Below are 18,676 nucleotides of genomic sequence, written 5' to 3'. Positions count from 1 at the left end.
CCATTTCCTTCTATTTTTTTCATTCTCCTTCAGTATTTTCCTCAGTAATCATTACTGTGGTTTCAAGAATAGGCACAATACAATAATTGAAGGGGTCGGTGCAATATAGTGCTAACCCACACAATGTTCATTTTGAGATAATCGCTGTTGAATGTTAGGAAAGTCCATACATTATATACACTGATAAAACATGAATGCATGCATTTTTTACCATCTTATTGGTTGAATTCAAATATGATATTTTCACGGAGGTTAGAGTGAAGGATAAGGATTATGAAAATGCATGTAACTCAATTTTGACAGAAGTGTGGGTTAGCACTATATTGCACCGACCCCTTCAATTATTTGTTCAACGTAACAGTGGAGATTTAAAAATATCAGAAATCAGTTTTGTTTGATGATGTAAAGATATCATCTTTTGTGATATAGATATTTACATTAAGAAAGGAACTTCTTACGAATTGTTTTATTAACCAATGAAAGTTTGTCTTTCCATTTTTTTAGTCTCCATTCAAGAAATTTCACTTTTGACTGGTGCATATAGCAAATAATAGCATCATTGATATATCTATCCTCTGAAAATTGAAATGAGAGACACAATATGTTCATCCTAGTTCTATCGAAGTATATATAGTTCCAAATTTAATAACCTGAGAATCATCATTTCTTGCTTGATATAATCCTGCCAGCCATATACAAAGTAGTAAATCCTCGTAGCATTTTTGCCTTTGTCGCGTCAGCATGATTATTCCAATCACGAAGATGTGTAGTTGCCCAACACCTGTCTTCCTTCCCACCAGGACCTCGCATGCATGATATATTCACAGACAATTCAAATACTGGTACTGATTGTAGATACGTGAGCGATTTTACAAATCCATACACAAACCTTTTCACCCACTGCCCCACGAATTTAAGTCGGCCACAGACACTCTCTTGACACTGCAGGGCCGCCATCCTTAACTAGTGTGGAGTTCGGAGTAAAGACAACGCGAGGGTTGGGCGTGGCAGGGGTATTCCCCTTCCAAGGTGGGAGCTCTTGCGAGTTAAGGTGGTTAAATATAGAGGAGCTCTGATTGACGGGAACTCTGACAATTTAAAATGGTGCATTGTGCTCAGGGGCGGATCTATCTTTTTATAAAGGGGGGGGGGGGGAGGGTGTGGGAGGGGGTTGTCCCCCCTCCCACAGTAGGGAGAATTTTTGAAAATCTGTGTGTGAAAATGGCGTTTTCTTGCATCTAAAATACAATAATAATAATAATAATAATAAATGAAATAAATACATAAATAGAAAAAAAATAACATTACAAGTTTAAACAAAAAAGATAAGATTAAAAAAAAATGGTCCCCGGATTTTTTTTTTTTTTTTTTTTTTGGGGGGGGGGGGGTTGCAACCCCCCCCCCCCCCCCCCTCTAGATCCGCTTCTGGTGCTATGGTGCAAACATGTATTGTATTACAGGTCGTAGGCCTACTTATTAATGTATTAAGTCATGATTTCAACACATGCGTAATATGTACTATAGGTTTTCCCGCCCAATTTCATTTGATTTGCATTCGAATTAATGAAAAGGCGTTCAAATTCAAGCGATTTTGGTCACTGCTCTCCTCTCACGGTTCATTTTAATTCTTTGAGTATTTAATTTCATTTCATGTCATTCCTTTTAGATTTTATTTCATTCAATTTAGAGAGAAATTAATTCAATTAACGACTCAAAGTTGGCATTCAATTTCGCGCCAGCTGGATAAACTTTCAAATTCATGCCAAATATCAGTTTCAATTTAATTTAACGAAGCACGACTTCGCACTTTGAAAGTTCGAATTCAATCAACATACACAACTATACCTATTGGCCTTTTTTTTTTTTTTCACTGTCACACGATTGGATGATACAATTTAATTTTCATGTCAAATTCTCATTGAATTATAACTTCATTGTACTGGATGTATTTCTCTCCTGTCGACCTTTCGGTCACTTTCAATTCATCCCTATAACAGTGTGGACGTATCATCTAGGAAATAGCCATAATATCTCAGAATTGTATATCTTAGGGGTCCTATACGTCCAAATCCATAGTGATCCATTTGATTCCATTCCTTAGTTTCCCGCGTCCATATCATAAATTGCTGCAGTCGGATCAGCTGTTTTATAGATAGACCTACAATTGTATTTCACCAAAGGGTTATATCGCCACTATTTGCTGGTTGTCAAGGTCATGCTTCATCCACTAATTTCGTATTCGAGATGTTCACGCGTACTCTGCAGCAGCGCCTAAAATCGTGTATGAATGAAGTGTAAATGTATGTGTTTGAAAGTGGGGTTATACGAGTTAATAGCTATATACATGTAGTATGAGTAAAAAATCATATTTCAAAGTACCTGGTATGTTAAGTTTGCATAATTCAAACAGCTGAGTAACTACAATAAAAGCAACAAAAAAAAAAAAAAAAAAAAGACTGCCCATAGGGCCTACTTTGTAATTGTTTGCCCAATCGTGAATTCGAATTCTTTGCGCTCTCCACGGCGGTGCTGATGCGAATTTGAATGCGTTGCACTTGCATTTTTAATTTGAATGCCCGTTTTACACCCTTCTGTGAGAAACTCCTTGAAATCGCATGCTGGTGAAATTAGATTGAATGAGCTGGTTACATTTTTGAATGTCGATCTCGGTGATCATTCAAATTCACTCCAACTTGAATGACCGCATTGAGTAAAATCAAATGCAAATCTGATGAAATTGGACGCGAAAAAACTATAGGCCTAATATTTCCCCCTTTCTATTTTGGGGGTTCTGCGTGAGAATTCGTTTATCAAATTAGTTAGAATCGGGTAGATTAGGGCCTACGTGAGTGAGCTATTGATATTACCAAGGAGTTGGAGTTAGAACTCCATGGTATTTACCGGTGTCACAGACATTGCATCTAATAGCCGCTCTAGAAACTAGATCCACAGCATCACACCGTTTCTGTCCGACTACGCTCCATCTCACCCTGATGAACCAGGGAGGTGGGAAGAGTCCCACCTCCCTGGATGAACAGACAGCCCTTAGACGTCCACGCACAGAGCAACGAGCGTAAAATGCCTCTCCGTAGTACCAGGGAGGTGGTAATCCCACCTCCCTGGTATACCACCTCCCTGGTAGTACCGTGACCAAGTAAGATTATGAGCAAAGAGCACATTCCCCAGTGTGTGCGGTATTATAATCTTTGGTATAGCAGGCCTACCGTGAAAACTCTAGCTTATAAAACCCGTTAGCATATGATCGTCAACTGCAATCGTCTACGAAACCTCGAGATTGTTTACAGTAGTCGAATGAATCGCGACACTCAAGTTGCATTTTACTTTCTACTTACTGGTGTCTTGTGGATGGGGGATAATGAAAGGGAAATGTGAAAGATGTATGGAACAAAAACAGATCTATCCTTTAAACTCTAGGCCAGTTAATTATTCCTAAGGTATGCTGATGATTCTGTGTGTTTTTTTTTAATGGTTCTGATAATTCCTTTTTTGAGCTTTTTGAAACTTTGCACAATTTCGGGCGTTTTTCTGGTTGCAAAATTAACTCCAGCAAAACTGAAGCTATCTGGACAGGGGCTAAGAATTAGGTAACCAAAATGTTCCTTACATAAATTGTGGTGTTATACATGGAAAGTTTCAAGATTTAAATGTTTAGGGGTAGTTTTTTCTCTCAATGTTTCGCAAATTTATGATTTGAATTATAAGGGGAAATTAAAAAGAATGGAACAAACTTTAAACTGCTGGCGAACTAGAAATCTTTTTCTAATTGGCAGAGTCTGTGTAATGAAAACTCTTATTTTGCCGCAGTTAATTTATCTTTTCTCCGTTCTTGCAGTTAAATTACACAAAGTTTTTTTAAAAGAATTAAACAAGTTATTTTTTTAATTCATTTGGAATGGTGGTAATGATAGAGTTCAACGAAAGATAATGTGTAATCATTATACCCAGGCAGGTCTTAGAATGATTGACCCTTTTTCTTTTGCATGTGCTCAAAAAATTGTATGGGTAAAACATCTACTAGATGAAAATTTTGATGCCCCATGGAAAAATACTGAAGTAGCTTTAAAAAAAAAAAATCAACCAAGATGTCCAAATTCTGTGGAAATTTCATGCTCCTGAGAGTGTTTAAGTTGTCTTGGTAATTTCTTATCTGAAGCATTGAGAATGTGGTATTTATTTAGAGAGGAAGCCACAATTGAATTTTTTGGTAACAAATTTTCACATTTGAGTGGTTGTCAGTTTTTGTGGTGCTATAACAAATTAATTCGTTCAAAATCTAAACAATATCTTAACTATTCGGTGTGGTGTGATAAGCATGTGTTAACATTGTCAGATTTATTTAATCCACCTCTTGCAGGTCATAAACTCTTTGAAGAGCTTGTGTTATTGGAGTCCCAGAAACAGACAGAAGGAAATACAATTTTTTAGTTAGAAACATTCCAGAAGAGTGGTTGGAGAATTTTGACCCTGATATTGTTGGTGTTCATGAAACAATTGTACATAAACTATCGAGTTTTAAAAAAGTTCCTAAGAATACATACAATTTATTATTGGGATCGCACACTCCTGACAAAAGATATGCCTACTGGGATAAATGTTTATTCATACCGGTGACCGTTAATTGGGAAAAAGTTCATAGAGCAATTTTTTTTCTTTTTTTTTTTTTACCATTGATACTAAATTGAGATCATTTTATTTTAAGATTTTTCTTAAAGCTGTTGCATTAAATGATTTCCTTCTTAAGATTAAATCTAAAGATTCACATAATTGTGTTTTTTGTGATAAAAGTGAGGAAACAATGGTCCACTTATTTTGTGAGTGTGAAAATGTTATTCCTATTTGGTTAGCTCTCCTTTCCCCAGTTTCCCAAAATGATGTTCAAATAAATGTCACTAATTTTGAAAAAATGTTTGGAATTTTCAGCTGATAAATTTATTACATATTTGTTTTTACTTTTGAAGTATCATATTTATATCTGTAAATTTAAGAATAATCTCCCAAGTTATGCTTTGTTTAAAGTATTTGTGAAAAAACAACAGGATCTAGAATATTCGATAGCCAAGAAAAGAAATTTAATTTTACCTGCACATTTCAAAAAATGGCGATTTGATATTTAATTTTTTCTTTATAGTCATCACGTCATAAGAACATTAGAATGTAATTGTTTTATTTAATGTTCAAATGAAATAATTTGTTGAGATTTAGTGCTTCTTTTTTGTTGCGATACTGCACTCTATGTGTTTATTTTAGCAGTACTTGATTGTGGACATCATATTTCATATTTTGTCACGCAACCCAAGTTTAGAAATTGTAAGTTAGTTTATTTGATGTAGTAATTGAACCTTTTATACATGTATATTGCTTTTTATGACCATCTGGTGTCTATTAATGTTATCATTTATTTGCTAAGAAAACTACTGCATAACTCCAGCTATTTTTGATATGATTTTTTTTTTTTTTTGGGGGGGGGGTAAATTTTTTAATATTTACTAAATCACTTAATTTTGTTTTGATTAAACTTACATTAAATAATCACTTTGCCTTCTTTTTTTTTGGGGGGGGGGCAGGGGGATGGGTGAGGTTCATCAAGGGTATTATATTTTTGCTGATGTACCTTTTTATTTTGTGTAATCTTTTTGTTTTGGTGTGATTTGTAATCATGTAATGATTGTTGTAAATGTTGTAATTGATCTCAATTTGTTCTAATAAAAACAAAATTAAAAGAAATATTCCTAAGGTATTATAGGCCTATATAGAGGATGTTAGTTAAGTCGGAACGTCACGTGAAGCTCAGCACTTAGGTGATTATTCAAATTCATGAAATCCTTCCGTCGAGATGTATGAATTACAACTGATTGACAAATTGCCCTACATCGACGTCGATGTAGGGCAATTTGTCAATCAGTAGGTTATTTTTCCCCGTTTGATTTGGTCTGTCCAGTACATGGCACATCTCTTAGTGTAAATGCTTAAAAAAATAAAAATACTCAATACTAAAGTAACCTGAAACCTGTCGATTGTAGTAATTTACACCAAAGATCCTATACACTCCTTGGGATTTTTGCTTTGGAACACACCACCTTTCACTCCCCACCAGACGAGTGTACGTCACAGAACTCCTAGTGAGATGATAGGTCAAAGAGGTTTAGAGAACCTCTCTCTTTGGATGAGCTGAGAGGTGCGGGCGGGCTCATGCTACATGCTGTATGATAGCCTGCGCGCAGTGTGATCTCCGCAGTGCGCGCGCCGTGCACACGGATACAGAATCGTACCGCATCGTAATGCATGCAACGCAACGTCGCTGTGTGTACACCGTACCCGCAGCGCAGACAGATACCGATACCGTATACGTATAGCGTACATCGTATACAGTACGTTATATTTTGGATTTTTAACGAACAGACTCGCTGCTACCTTCACTTGCCGGTGTATTAATTCGTGAGATCGGTAGTCATTCGTTGCAATTAGTTACCGACGCCCGACACTCTGAACGAGAGATTTCGCCATATGTCCTGCATGTTGAAAACCTTAGGCTGTTAGACTCAATTATCGGTAAGCTAGTGCATCTCATGGTGTTACTCACAGCTCTCTGCGTTACTTGACCAACGTAAAATCTGCTAGCTGTTTTGGTGTTGGCTTCTGGATTCGCCTAAACAACGACTCGAGCTTGGACATCCGCCGTGGCCCGTGGGATTGCTCGTGCACGAACCGTCTCGCTCGCGTCGCGTCTGCTCGCCTGCTGCACAGTATAACCTTTCAGTATTTGTGGATGTAATGTTAGCAGGATGTTAGCCTTTAGAAAATGGTTCTATAAACCCAAGGTAAGTGAGTGATACAACACACTTCGAGTTGTAGACCTAACGTTACTGATACGGAGAAATGATTTACTGTTTTCGGATGCACTCATGTCTTTAACTTGTATTTCTGTACTGAAAACTCGATCTAAAATTTTATAGAATAGAAGTATTTGATTGTAAAAAGTTTACTTGTGACTTGTGTTGTATGTTGTGACTTGTGTATTAAACATTTGCCATTGCGAGTTGTCAAGATCATGTCCTACGAAATCAGTGAAATGTATTTGATCCAAGGGTTCAGGAGAATATCAAATGGACTGTAGCAGCAGAACTTTCGTGTTTGGTAGTCTGTAGAACAATGAGGGATATAGATTCTAGTAGGAAACTTTAGTATTGACCAAAAGATCACGATTTTGCCTAATGGCTTCACAGAATCTTGCAGAAAAATGAGAGAATACAAGTTTCAAGTTTAAGTTTCAAGTTTATTTATTCATTTGTCTTTCTTCCAACAATAGGCAATATAACAATAACATAACAATAACATTGACACTTTCTTTCAAGAATATATAGGAACAAACAACAACTAATACTAAAATTTGTGCAAATACATCAGGGTTCGAAATTGGCGATGGTCCGCTGGCCATTGGCCACCCAAAATCACGTCGGACTAGCTAAAAATCATAAAATTCTGAAGTTACTAGTCCGTCTGGCTAGCCAAAATATTGCTTCAGTGTTAAAATTGATTCTAAGTAGTCCGCCTGGCTTGTTAAAAAAAAAAGTTAAGTGCGACCCCTGTACATAAGTATATGATTACATACCAGAAATGATAAAGAAAGGGTAACAAATATTTTGAGAAAGGCAAACGAGGAGACCTTAGTGAAGCATAGCTTGTGAGACAAGGTCCCTCAGGAATAAAAGATGGAAAAAAAATACATTGTGTATATATATATATATACGTAGTGGGAAAAAAAATAACAAAAGGTACACAATTCCAAACGGAAACAGGGAATAGACAAGGGAGGCTATGTGTAATGGGGTGAAGGGAGATTATGTACATAAAACAAGGGTAGGAATGAAGGGAGGGGGTGGAAAGGAAGGATAAAAAAGGGTTATGTGAGACGATAAAATACATACAAAAAACACACTTATAACAACAAAAACAAAACAAACAAAAACACAAAAACAAAACAAAACAAAACAAAACATAACAGAACAAAACATGACAAGAAGACAACTGGGTTTCAATAATATTATACATTGATTCTTTCTTTTCTTTAAAGGGGAAGTCTGACATAAAAGTATATGCAAAATAGAAACAATGCATGCATATGTCTGGTAGCAAAATTTAATTGAATCCCTGAATACTATGATGGCCTGATCTTCATGATGTAGGCCTACACTGTTGTATTCTTTGAAATGACGGACTATTGATTTCATAATGAAACTTACAATTTGTAGTAGGCCTATGCCTATAAGGCTATATTTTCTGCCAGAGCCTGTTTTTTTTTTTGTTTTTTTTTGTTTTGTTTGTTTGTTTGTTTTTTGTTGCTGCTGCTGCAATGTCCACCATACTTTTTTTTTTTCATATTATCAGGTGTGTGGGACATCCAAGGTGGAAAATTCCTTGATAGCATTTCCTTCTACTGCCTGATGGACTTTAAAACTATGTCACAATGTTTTTCTCTTGAAGTGGCAATTATTGATATTTGATCATAATGATTAAAGCAACCAAGGGTGACTCAGTCTTTTAGGAAGCATCATTATCTTTCGGCAAGGGTTTCAACAATGATAAGTTGTGAAAATTGGGCCTTCTCTATCCTAGGCTGTCCATGCTACAGTACATAATACACAGTTCTTCCTATTCATGCCCTGGAATTCATTCCAAGCTACGAACAACTAAGTATTAAAGAGATACAAGAACATGTCATTGTATTTCATTGAATGTCCAGAACTGAAATTTGCCCCCATTGCTCTTTTAACCCATGTGAATGTAAGAACATTACATAGTTGTAGGTGTTTTCCATTTTTTTTTTCAATTCTAAGTTATTCTTTTTTATTCTCCATTCTATATGTGCATAAACAAGCACGCAAACACTATGGAATTTGATAGATATCAAGAACTACGTACAGATATTGAAAGAGAGCTCACATGCTTTCTTCATGAGGTACAGTAAAAGGACTCTATAATAATGTTCCAGCAGAAGAATCAATTCTTTTAATGGTGGAATGAAGATAAAAAAAAATATTTGTACAATGTACTATGTGTGTATCATTTTGAATCACAGAGTATGCTACAATGTAAAAAATGCTCAGCAACAGATGATCTTAACTAGCATGTATTGGCACTAGTAAATTAGCACAATGACATCATCAACATTTTGACCAAAAGTAATCAAATTAAATTTGTAATTTCAAAAGTTAACCCAAAATTATTCTTAAATAATATTTTGTGCTAAATTCAAAGCAGTTCAGTATTTTTCTGATGTCTTTCAAAGATGGAAGAAGAGATGTTTTTGTTAATTCAAAAATTAATAGCATTGCTTACATTACATCACAGTGTAATCAGCTTGTATTAATTACTCCTATCCCAAATGCCTGTAATAGGTACAAATGTATCAAATCATGGCTCTTGTCCCAGATTAATACACAAGAAAAATGCAGTTGTAGCTCTCATCCCAATTACAAAATAATAGGTAAGAACAAACATGTTGAAACACTACTACCATGATTACTGATTTTGTTGAATTAGTTCTGTTGCAATGAAATGAATCTGAAGAAACCAATTACGGAAATATTTTGCACTTCCAGGATGATAATGTGATTGGAGCTCTCGTAGGCATCAGCTAATTGGGCCCTTAGCTCCTGTACATATGGAATAAAGATAAATGTACCAAGAACCAAGATTAAATAATCAAAAATAAACAAATGGTCAATATCCATGTACCAGGACATGTGCATAGTACACAGTTAGCACTATCTACAAGGATTACAATGTATGTACTTCCTGAATAATGGTCACCAGTAAGTCAAAATAGTAAAATATGAAGTGAAAACATTCAGGATAGGGATTTCAACATCTTTAGATTCTGTGAAGGGGTATAATTCCAGTAATATCGGCCTCATAAATGATTTGTAGAATAGATGAACACAGCACATTCGGTGCAGCAGTTGTAACTGTTTACTGAGCTGAGCACGAGTTTTACACGTAAGTACAATGCAGGTAGCAAAAAAAAAAAAAAAAAAAAAAAAAAAATCCGCCCGACCGACCCTATTTGAAAATCTCATGTTACGCCAATGCAACAATTTTTTTTTTTTTTTGGCCTAATGCACCTGATTATGTGCATCTGAAAAGGTACCGGTATTCACTAACATTTGCCGCATGTGAACTATCAGAAGCAACTGTGATAGTCTCACAATCTCTTCACTCTATTGCATTTGTTGGTGAAACATACATGTGATACAGTGGGAGGAAGGACATAGTTGAGAAACACTGCATTGTGTGACATCATGATGGGCTACTTTGGTAATACGGAGAATCCCATGGAGTGGGATTCAAAGAGAACCAGTCTACGAGCTAAACAAAGGGGGTGCATGTACAAAACCTTGGAGTCCTTGAATATTATTTAAAACAGAATGTGTATGCACACACACACACTTTTAAACAACACTTGTATGCAGGGTCCATACACATTTGTTGCGTATTTTGCTGTTGTTCTTAAGATTGAGTGCCTGAAAGTCTGACTGATGGTTTATGCTGCTTCCTGTCATTTTGCCAGTCTCTGCCAATTTCCTTGTTTTGGTCCGTAAAATTCCATGGTGTGAGTACCTGTGATACATGCAATATTGGCTTTTCTGCATGTTATACTTCTGTTTCAGTAGTCTGTGTATGTTTCCAAGGTAGAATGAGGTCATTCTGACATGGACTTCCTGATAGTAGGATCACAAGTTTATTTTGTTTACTTTTTGGTGATTCTGTTGACACTAGTATGAGTATCAATATTCAACACGTAAGAACTGCATCCAGACAAACTGATTGACAGATGTTAGTGCCAGCCTGGCAACAAGGCATAGCGCAAAATGCACATTATTTTCATTTAACACTATTGGTCCGCATGTTTGCTGTTGCCGAATACAGTACAATTTACAGAAATTTCTAGTACTTTTAGGGGGGTCATATCACTTGAATATCTTTCCATTTTTTTGTTGGATAGACAACAAATGAAAAAGTTTTAGTGCTGTTCAGGGCAGTGAGGTGGCTCATTGGCAGTGTAGCTACCTCTAAATCAAATTTCATGAATTTGGGGGCTGATTCAAGTCCCAGTGTGTGAGATACAACCCACACTCCGACCAGCTTCATTCATTCATTGCAAAGAGCAGGTTACCCAATGAAATGGTCCACCCCAAGTATAGACAGCTAGGCCCAATGGAAAATCAACTAGTGCAGCGGAATGTACATGGGCTATCCAGTCATCTTGTACCGATGGAAAATGAAAACAAACAAGCCCTGTCCCTAGTTTTAGGTGCCATCATAGATATTGGTACAACGTACAGTCTGTAGTGCACCATTATTGTGTTTTGTGGGGGTTTGAATGAAATATTGAAAAGTAGCAGCTATGCTCTATGCTAGAGTTGCCAATATTGCCATGGGGGACTTTAAAGGTAGGGGTTACCTTTTACAGAACTCCCAAAATGCAGCAAAACATACATGAACCTCAGGGGGCTTGTTTAGGCCACTGCTTAGAAATTTGGAAGTCAACAGTTATCTACAATTTGAATAATGCACAAAACTCAACTACTCAGTAGTTCTGTGTGTCAGCCACACTTAAGCCTTTTTGTTGCAGTCTTCTGTATTTTTTATCTGTAAACACAAATCTAAAAGTATAAGAGCTGATGTAATAACATATAGAGTGTGTGGCAAGAATGTATATATAGAAATGTTTGTAAGTTTTGATAAACTTTATTCACAAAATATACATGATGGACACACATGCAGTGCATGGGTCTGCAAAGGTAGCCTAGTAATGTACTGGAATTTACGGTAAGCCCCGAAAAAAATTCAATTCAAAATCTAACGGTCAATAAAAATGTACTAAATGTTACCTTCCACTTTCAATACTTTATGGGAGTTTCTAAATAATATTCTCTTCAACATACCACTGTGTTTACACAACTCTTCATTTAAGGCATGCAAATGGGATTCCCTACCTTTAATTTCTGCTGAAATCAAAACACAACCATGAAGTTCTTGCATCATACTGTTTTCATTCAAGGGACTAGAATGAGGGTGGCTGTAAATTCAGTGATACACCAGCCAGTGAAAGACCTCCTAATTGTACTCCTGATGGCTAATAGAGTGAAAGTGACTTTGATATCACTGCTGAAATGATAAACACTACGTGATACCCAATGAGGTCAAGAGCTACTGTATGTGTATCAACAATTTTACTTCCGGAGCTTTCTGTTATCGGATGCAATGCATCTCCATTGGGATTTATTTGACAACCAGTCTTCTGCCAGCCCACTACAAATCCATGCATGTAAAATATTTAGATAGGAACCAGATATAACACTTTGATATCATACAAAGATATACTTACATAACAGCTGTAATAGCAAATCTAACACTGCTAAGTGCATACTCGTTGTACAACTGTTGGGGTCTGATGTACAATGTACGTATACATCTTGAGAATGTACTACAAAGTAAATGCAAAACACCATGCAGTGTGCACTTTACAGAAATTACAAAAGGCAAGAAAACACGAAGGCGCACCAAAGTCTGGTAGCATGTAAATACAAGTTGTAGTACGGTAGAGATATGGCTCGCCCTTATCTTATTAAAGTCTTTGATTACCTGGTAATAAGTGTACAAGATACATGTAGGCACTGTAACATTACTAAAAGCAGAGATCATGGCCAATCTTGCTCTAGCCTCATCACAAGAAAATGTTTTTCAAAAGTTTCTAGAATTTGAAAAGTATTTTGATAAAAGTTGCTTAAATTTCCTCAGGTCTTATTCCAAACACACTTTTCTTGGATATGAGTTGTAAAATCTCATTGATATTCAAAATGTTCGTTTTCATTCTGTCTTTAAACAGAGAAATGATAGCCAGCTTCTAGCTCAGTTCTACTATGCAGATGATGACCTCAACACTGTGTCACATGAACTGGACAGTTTCGATGGCCGCCAAGACCCCGATCGTTGCACACTGTTAGTCAACCAGCTGCGGATATGTCAAGACAGAGTGCTAGGTGAGTATTTATTGTACTCTAGACTGTCTCTCTTACTGCTGTGGGTCTTCTTTAACACTTTATGTGCCATGGTGTACATGTAAACCTGCTGTACCTGTGTAGCACATTATTCTGAGACAGCAATGTAGTCATACTTTGGGAAAACATTCTCTCATTTCAAATCTGTGTTTTCATAGGCTGTTTTAAATTATTCTGGACATGTAATGACTGAAGTTGAAGAGACAACCAAGCTTTGCTCTGATGTAAATTGTACGACAAATCTGATTATTTTTCTTTCAGATGACCAGTACCTATATTCTTCTAGAAGCATGACTTTTGCTCACAAAACAATGATAGAAACTTAAAATTCACTCGCCAATCCAGAAGGGAACACTGCTTGATATTGAATCACCACATAAAATACAAGCTTAATGTGACAGGAATGGAAGCATGAGAAATGCTTTTATTGTTCTGTGACATTTGGCGATTTATCGATCGGTTTTGTATGTTTGAGTGGAATATACATTTGTATGGGAACTTGGCACGTTGTCGACTGAGTGGGGCATGTGAACGTGGCGCATAAAGAGTTAGAGGGAAATTCCATCCAGATATTTTTTTTTTTGCTTTGTATGAAAAGAGTAAAATCAGTGAAGTAAATCAGTGAACATTTGGGAAAACAAACACATGAAAAATTTTGTGAATTGTAAGTTTATATAGAGAGTAAGGCATATTAGCAACGTTGTGGGATGTAAAATGTAGATGTTAAGCAAATCTCCATTTGTTTTATACGCAAAATTTGGCTAATTTTCATTTTAACAAAATATATAGGCACATACATAACTTATTCATTGTGAAGGACATGCAAATTCTGTATCACTCTTATAATACATGCATGCCGAGGATGGGTCTGAAGAAAGTTTTTCTCAGAAGAAATATGAAAATTTGTGAATTTTTGTGTACAAACCAAATGGAGAGCTGCTTGACACCTATGTCAAACAGAGATACCAACTTGTCATTAAAGTACTCTCTAAACCACACTTCATAATTTGTTTTGGTGTGTCTGATTTTTTCCTAAAATTTTCACTGATCTATTCCTCTTATTTTTCTATTCAAAGCAACATACATACGTACACTGTAACAGGATGGTGTTATACTGTGATAAAGATTATGTACAGTACATACGTAGAGGTCTGCAGTTATTGTATCAAAGTTGCAATAACTGCAGTCATAGAAGTATGTACTGTACGAGCTGAAATGTTCGCGTACAGATATTTTCGCGAATTGGTACTTCGAGGACTTTTTCGCGTGTTGTTAATTTCGCGGTTGCGAGGGTCTAACTGAACTTACTTTTTCGTGTGTTATTTTCGCGATTCAAAGGCGATTCGCGAAATTCGCGAAAATAAAACCACCGCGAAAATTTCAGCTCGTACGGTACTTGTATCTGCCAAGGGTCAACCGATCACTTCTGTACACACATCATATCATATATCACATACATACACTATGTAGTCTTTCACTATTCAAGCTTTCAGTAACGTGAGTGATACATGGTCATACACCTGGCAAGGGGAATTTAATTGTGCTGAAGCCCTTCCTGAAGGTAATGTTAGTCCTGCCCTTACACTTGTACAGTATATGTGCACTTGATCTGAATAATGGTCAAAGTAGCCAATATGTTACCAGGAACTCAATGCTCTAGGTCATTAGTGCAAGTGTTTTACCGGCATTACATATACAGTATGTACCTTTTCCGCCCGCACATCTTGTGTGCTCGTTGACTGATTGGAATTATAAGTTGGGTCTCAGAGTCTCTGTTACAAGTATCTTATTGGCTGATTGTCAAAGAGTATTTTGTGTATGCGTACAAATGTGTGTGTGAGTGCGAGTGTGTGTGTTTTTCGAGTGTGCGTGTACAATTGTAAAATGTGGTATGTGCACATGTGACAGCAATAGGAAAGCAAACTTTCAAATTGCCAAATAACTGTGCTATCTGCAGGAAACAGATGGACATGCAAACTTACCAGTGAGCGGAGGTGAACATTCTTGTTGTCATGGAAACAGGCAGAGACCCATAAAATGCCGGTATATGGGTTGGCAATATCACTCTGACACGTGGCACAAAGTTCATGTGTATTCCAGTGAAAGCACTCATGACAGGCATTCGACCGTGCATCAACCCTAGCTTGACTTGATACATACTGGTACCGCTACCATCTGTATGACTTCGCAAAATTGCTCATCGAATCCTTCCAATAGGTCATACCATGGGTGATGATTGCAGTAGAACCATACAGTTTAGTAAATTTGTCTGGAAAATAATAATCTTTCCTTTCCTCCCTCTCTCTGGTCTCGCTCTGTATGAGGATTTGTTTTGTTTGGTATTTTCTTGCCTTTTCAGAAGATTAATGCCTTCTTTACATGTTGTACATCAAAAATTGGGAAAAATCTTCTTTTTTTTTATTTTTTTTGTAAATTAATATGGGAGGTTTTAGTGCATTCTCATTCGCAGTGTTTCTTGCTGCTCATCTGAGTAAGTTGCAATTCCTATACCTTATTTGTTGTTGGTTTTTTCTTAAACTTATGTTATAAACCTGAGTCCAAGCCAATTATACATTGTTTATACATTACTGGTAGGTTTGTTTGTTTGTTTGTTTGTTTTTTTAACTGGGAAGGACAAGGTCAGGCGAGCATCCTTGTTGTCATGGAATCTTTTAATATCAGGCTGTGCGTACAAATGTACAAACATTTGAATGCATGTAACTTTGACAGCAAGTTGATATACTAGTGTACAGTGTTCAAATCCTAGGATGTGCTATATCTTGTACATACACTATGTACATTCATTATATAAGCCACAATGCTAAATTACATGTACGCACTTTTGTACATTACAAATATGTAGTACTCTGTAATATTTTCACGTGTGTTTCTTTTGCATTCTGTTTTCATCAATTTAGCAGTCATATAATGTACAATGTCCAAAATTGTACACAGACCTCAAGAGAATGATAAAGCCACAAGAAAATGCAAATAAGAGGTAGATTTTAGTACAAGTAAGTACTGTTTATGCATGCAATGTACATGTATACAGTAAATGTAAATGAAATGAACAGTGTAATGCAAGGGTTGTCAGCTGTGACCTGAAGATCAAACCAAGCGCCCAGTATTGCTATGGGAAATATTTTGTGTAGTAATTGTTGCCAAACAGATACACTATGTGTACATGTAGGGTTGTTGTCATTTCTCTGGTATTTCACCAGTCATACAAAATTTATTTGTACGTTATTGTAAAACCAGGAATATTTGCATGCATTTTAATTCTGTTAATTTTGCAGGAGGCAAGATTCGCAATACAAGTTCTTGTCTAAGTGAATGCCAGTGACAATTCGCAAAAATATCATGCCACGAAAAAGGCTGTCGGCTCCAATTTGCAAAAATTTCATGTGGTGAACATATCTTGCTTTACAGTAGGCCTAGATTTGTAGTAAAATAGTCTCGGTGCACAGTTGTGTTTTAAAATCTATTCTGAAACCCTTTGCCACACCACCTTTGACCCCCACCTCCTTGAAGGTTTGGTTCATACATGTCATCAGTTGACCCCCCCCCCCCCCCCCAAAAAAAAAAGGCAATGTCTTTTCCATACCATTATTACTACGTGATCATGACAGACAATGGCCTTGCCTCTCCCAAGCCCTTGTTTCCCAATTTAAACCATGGTTTGTACAATCCGCACCCTGCTGGATTTTTCTGCTGCTTTCACTTAGAATTTGTGATCAGAGTAAACAGCGTAGCATCCGTTTGCCCCTTTTTTCAGACTAAACTTAGAGCTGTAATCTTCTTGAAGTTAAGCATGGTAATACGTTGGGGGCTTGCCTGTCTGGAAAGGGAAGGAATACAGGTACTTGTAATTCATTTGCCACGTGTCGGGCATTCCGAGAGAAGAGAACTGATACACTGTCGAATGCTGCATGTTATTCTACCATGGGTATGCTATGTGCCTGTGTTCATCATCATGGCACAACTGTGTAGTGTACATGTACCCAGACAAGAAATCAGCACGTAGCCAGGGAAAGCGTACAATGAGTGCCCCATGACACCATACATGTATTATATGTACGTGCTGACATGAAGCATGCACACTGTACAAATGGGGTTTCTGCTTGCATTGAAATTTTGTACCTTTTCATTAAAAAAAAGGGGGGGGGTGAAGAGAGCCCTCATCATTCCTCACTTATGAATGAAGTTTGTTTTGCAGAGTGATACATTGTAAACAATGTATGTTGAAAAATTGAGCTCTCGATACAGCTTCACGTGGAGGCCATATACTTACCGTGACTTGTGCACTGTACATTGTACAGTGCACATGTCATGCATCTGAGTGTCTGTGTAGTCATATTGATATAGACTTGCGACGTGATTAGCAGCTCCAGGCATTAATTTTTGAGCTGTTCTGCCTCAGTGCATTGCCATTGAAAACGAGTAAACTGAATAAGATAAGTCAAGCTTTTATTGTACAAAGCATAGTGTTTGATTTACCGGTACCACACTTTTTATGTTCTAACCTACATACTGGTGTTGAGAGCCACTATTGCTCTCATGCAAGCCCTCCACAGTCTTTTTTGTTTGTTTGTTTGTTTGTTTTTGTTATGCCAATTTGTATTGTTTTTAAAATCCTATAATTGTACCGGTACTCTAGAGCAGTTTGACTGCAGCGCTGCCAACAGTGGAAACTAGTTGATAGTGAGACTCCCGTAGGCCAATGCTATAATTTAGGAGTCAAAATGAGTGAGATCAATAGAAATGAATGCAAATGAAATAAAGTTTTAGAGTGAGAAAGGACCAAAATGAGTGAGTCTCACTCTCAATGAGTGAGAGTTGGCAGCCCTGTGACTGCCACAGGCAGTTTACTGGGATCCCTTCTCAATCAGTATGTTCTGCTTACATAGTAAGTATGGCCTCCACATTTATGTTCTAGAGCTCTGCAGATAAAGTTCATTGATCTTGTCCATTTCCCATTAGGATTTCCCTTTAACTCTTTACATGCTAAACATATTGCTGCTCTAGGGGATTTGTGTGTATTGTATAGCAAAATTGCAACTTTGGCAAACTAAGACTTAGACTAAATATCTCTTTAACTCTTTGCGTGCCACATTCTCATTTCAGACTCGAGTGACAGCTTGCTAGGTTCACATACAGGACATGTGCTTTGCTCAAACTTATTCATAAATTGCAATATGCCATAGTACATTAAGAGTGTCATAGCCATAGCTTTATCATAAAATTTACGTCACAGCATAGTGTGCAATTTTCTGTACGTCTTTGCTGTACTGAATTTTTAACAGAAATGTGTAGAAAAAAGTTATGTGGCTTTGAAAAACAGTGTTCTTTAAAAACGCTCATGCCTTGTACAATGTAGTTCCAGAATAATGTGGAACGCGGGGGGATTACTTTCACTATGGCACGCAAAAGAGTTAAAGAAAGGAAATATCTTCCAGTTTTTATCTTTTTATCATTCCAATGATATGATTGGACTTTGCAACTAGAGTTTATGATCTAAAAATGACATTTCTTACTAAATTTCAGTGGTCTTTATTAATAACTTTGAACTTCATTCATCCTCTCTGTCATCTTTC

General features: G+C 36.7%; 1 protein-coding gene across 1 annotated transcript in view; it reads left to right on the top strand.

The window, feature by feature from the left end:
- The first annotated feature begins 6,740 nt into the window (after positions 1-6,740).
- Positions 6,741-18,676, top strand: part of LOC140242026 (lateral signaling target protein 2 homolog) — a 43,005-nt gene continuing 31,069 nt past the window's right edge. The window contains exons 1-2 of the mRNA XM_072321770.1: positions 6,741-6,839; positions 12,911-13,064. Of these exons, the coding sequence (XP_072177871.1) occupies positions 6,804-6,839; positions 12,911-13,064 (190 nt within the window). The 5' untranslated portion in view covers positions 6,741-6,803. The remainder of the gene's footprint in view (positions 6,840-12,910; positions 13,065-18,676) is intronic.

This window comes from Diadema setosum, chromosome 18 (genome assembly GCF_964275005.1).
Source record: "Diadema setosum chromosome 18, eeDiaSeto1, whole genome shotgun sequence".
NCBI lineage: Eukaryota > Metazoa > Echinodermata > Echinoidea > Diadematoida > Diadematidae > Diadema > Diadema setosum.
Note: the sequence above shows the minus strand (reverse complement) of the source record. Positions and strands in the feature narration are given on the sequence as shown.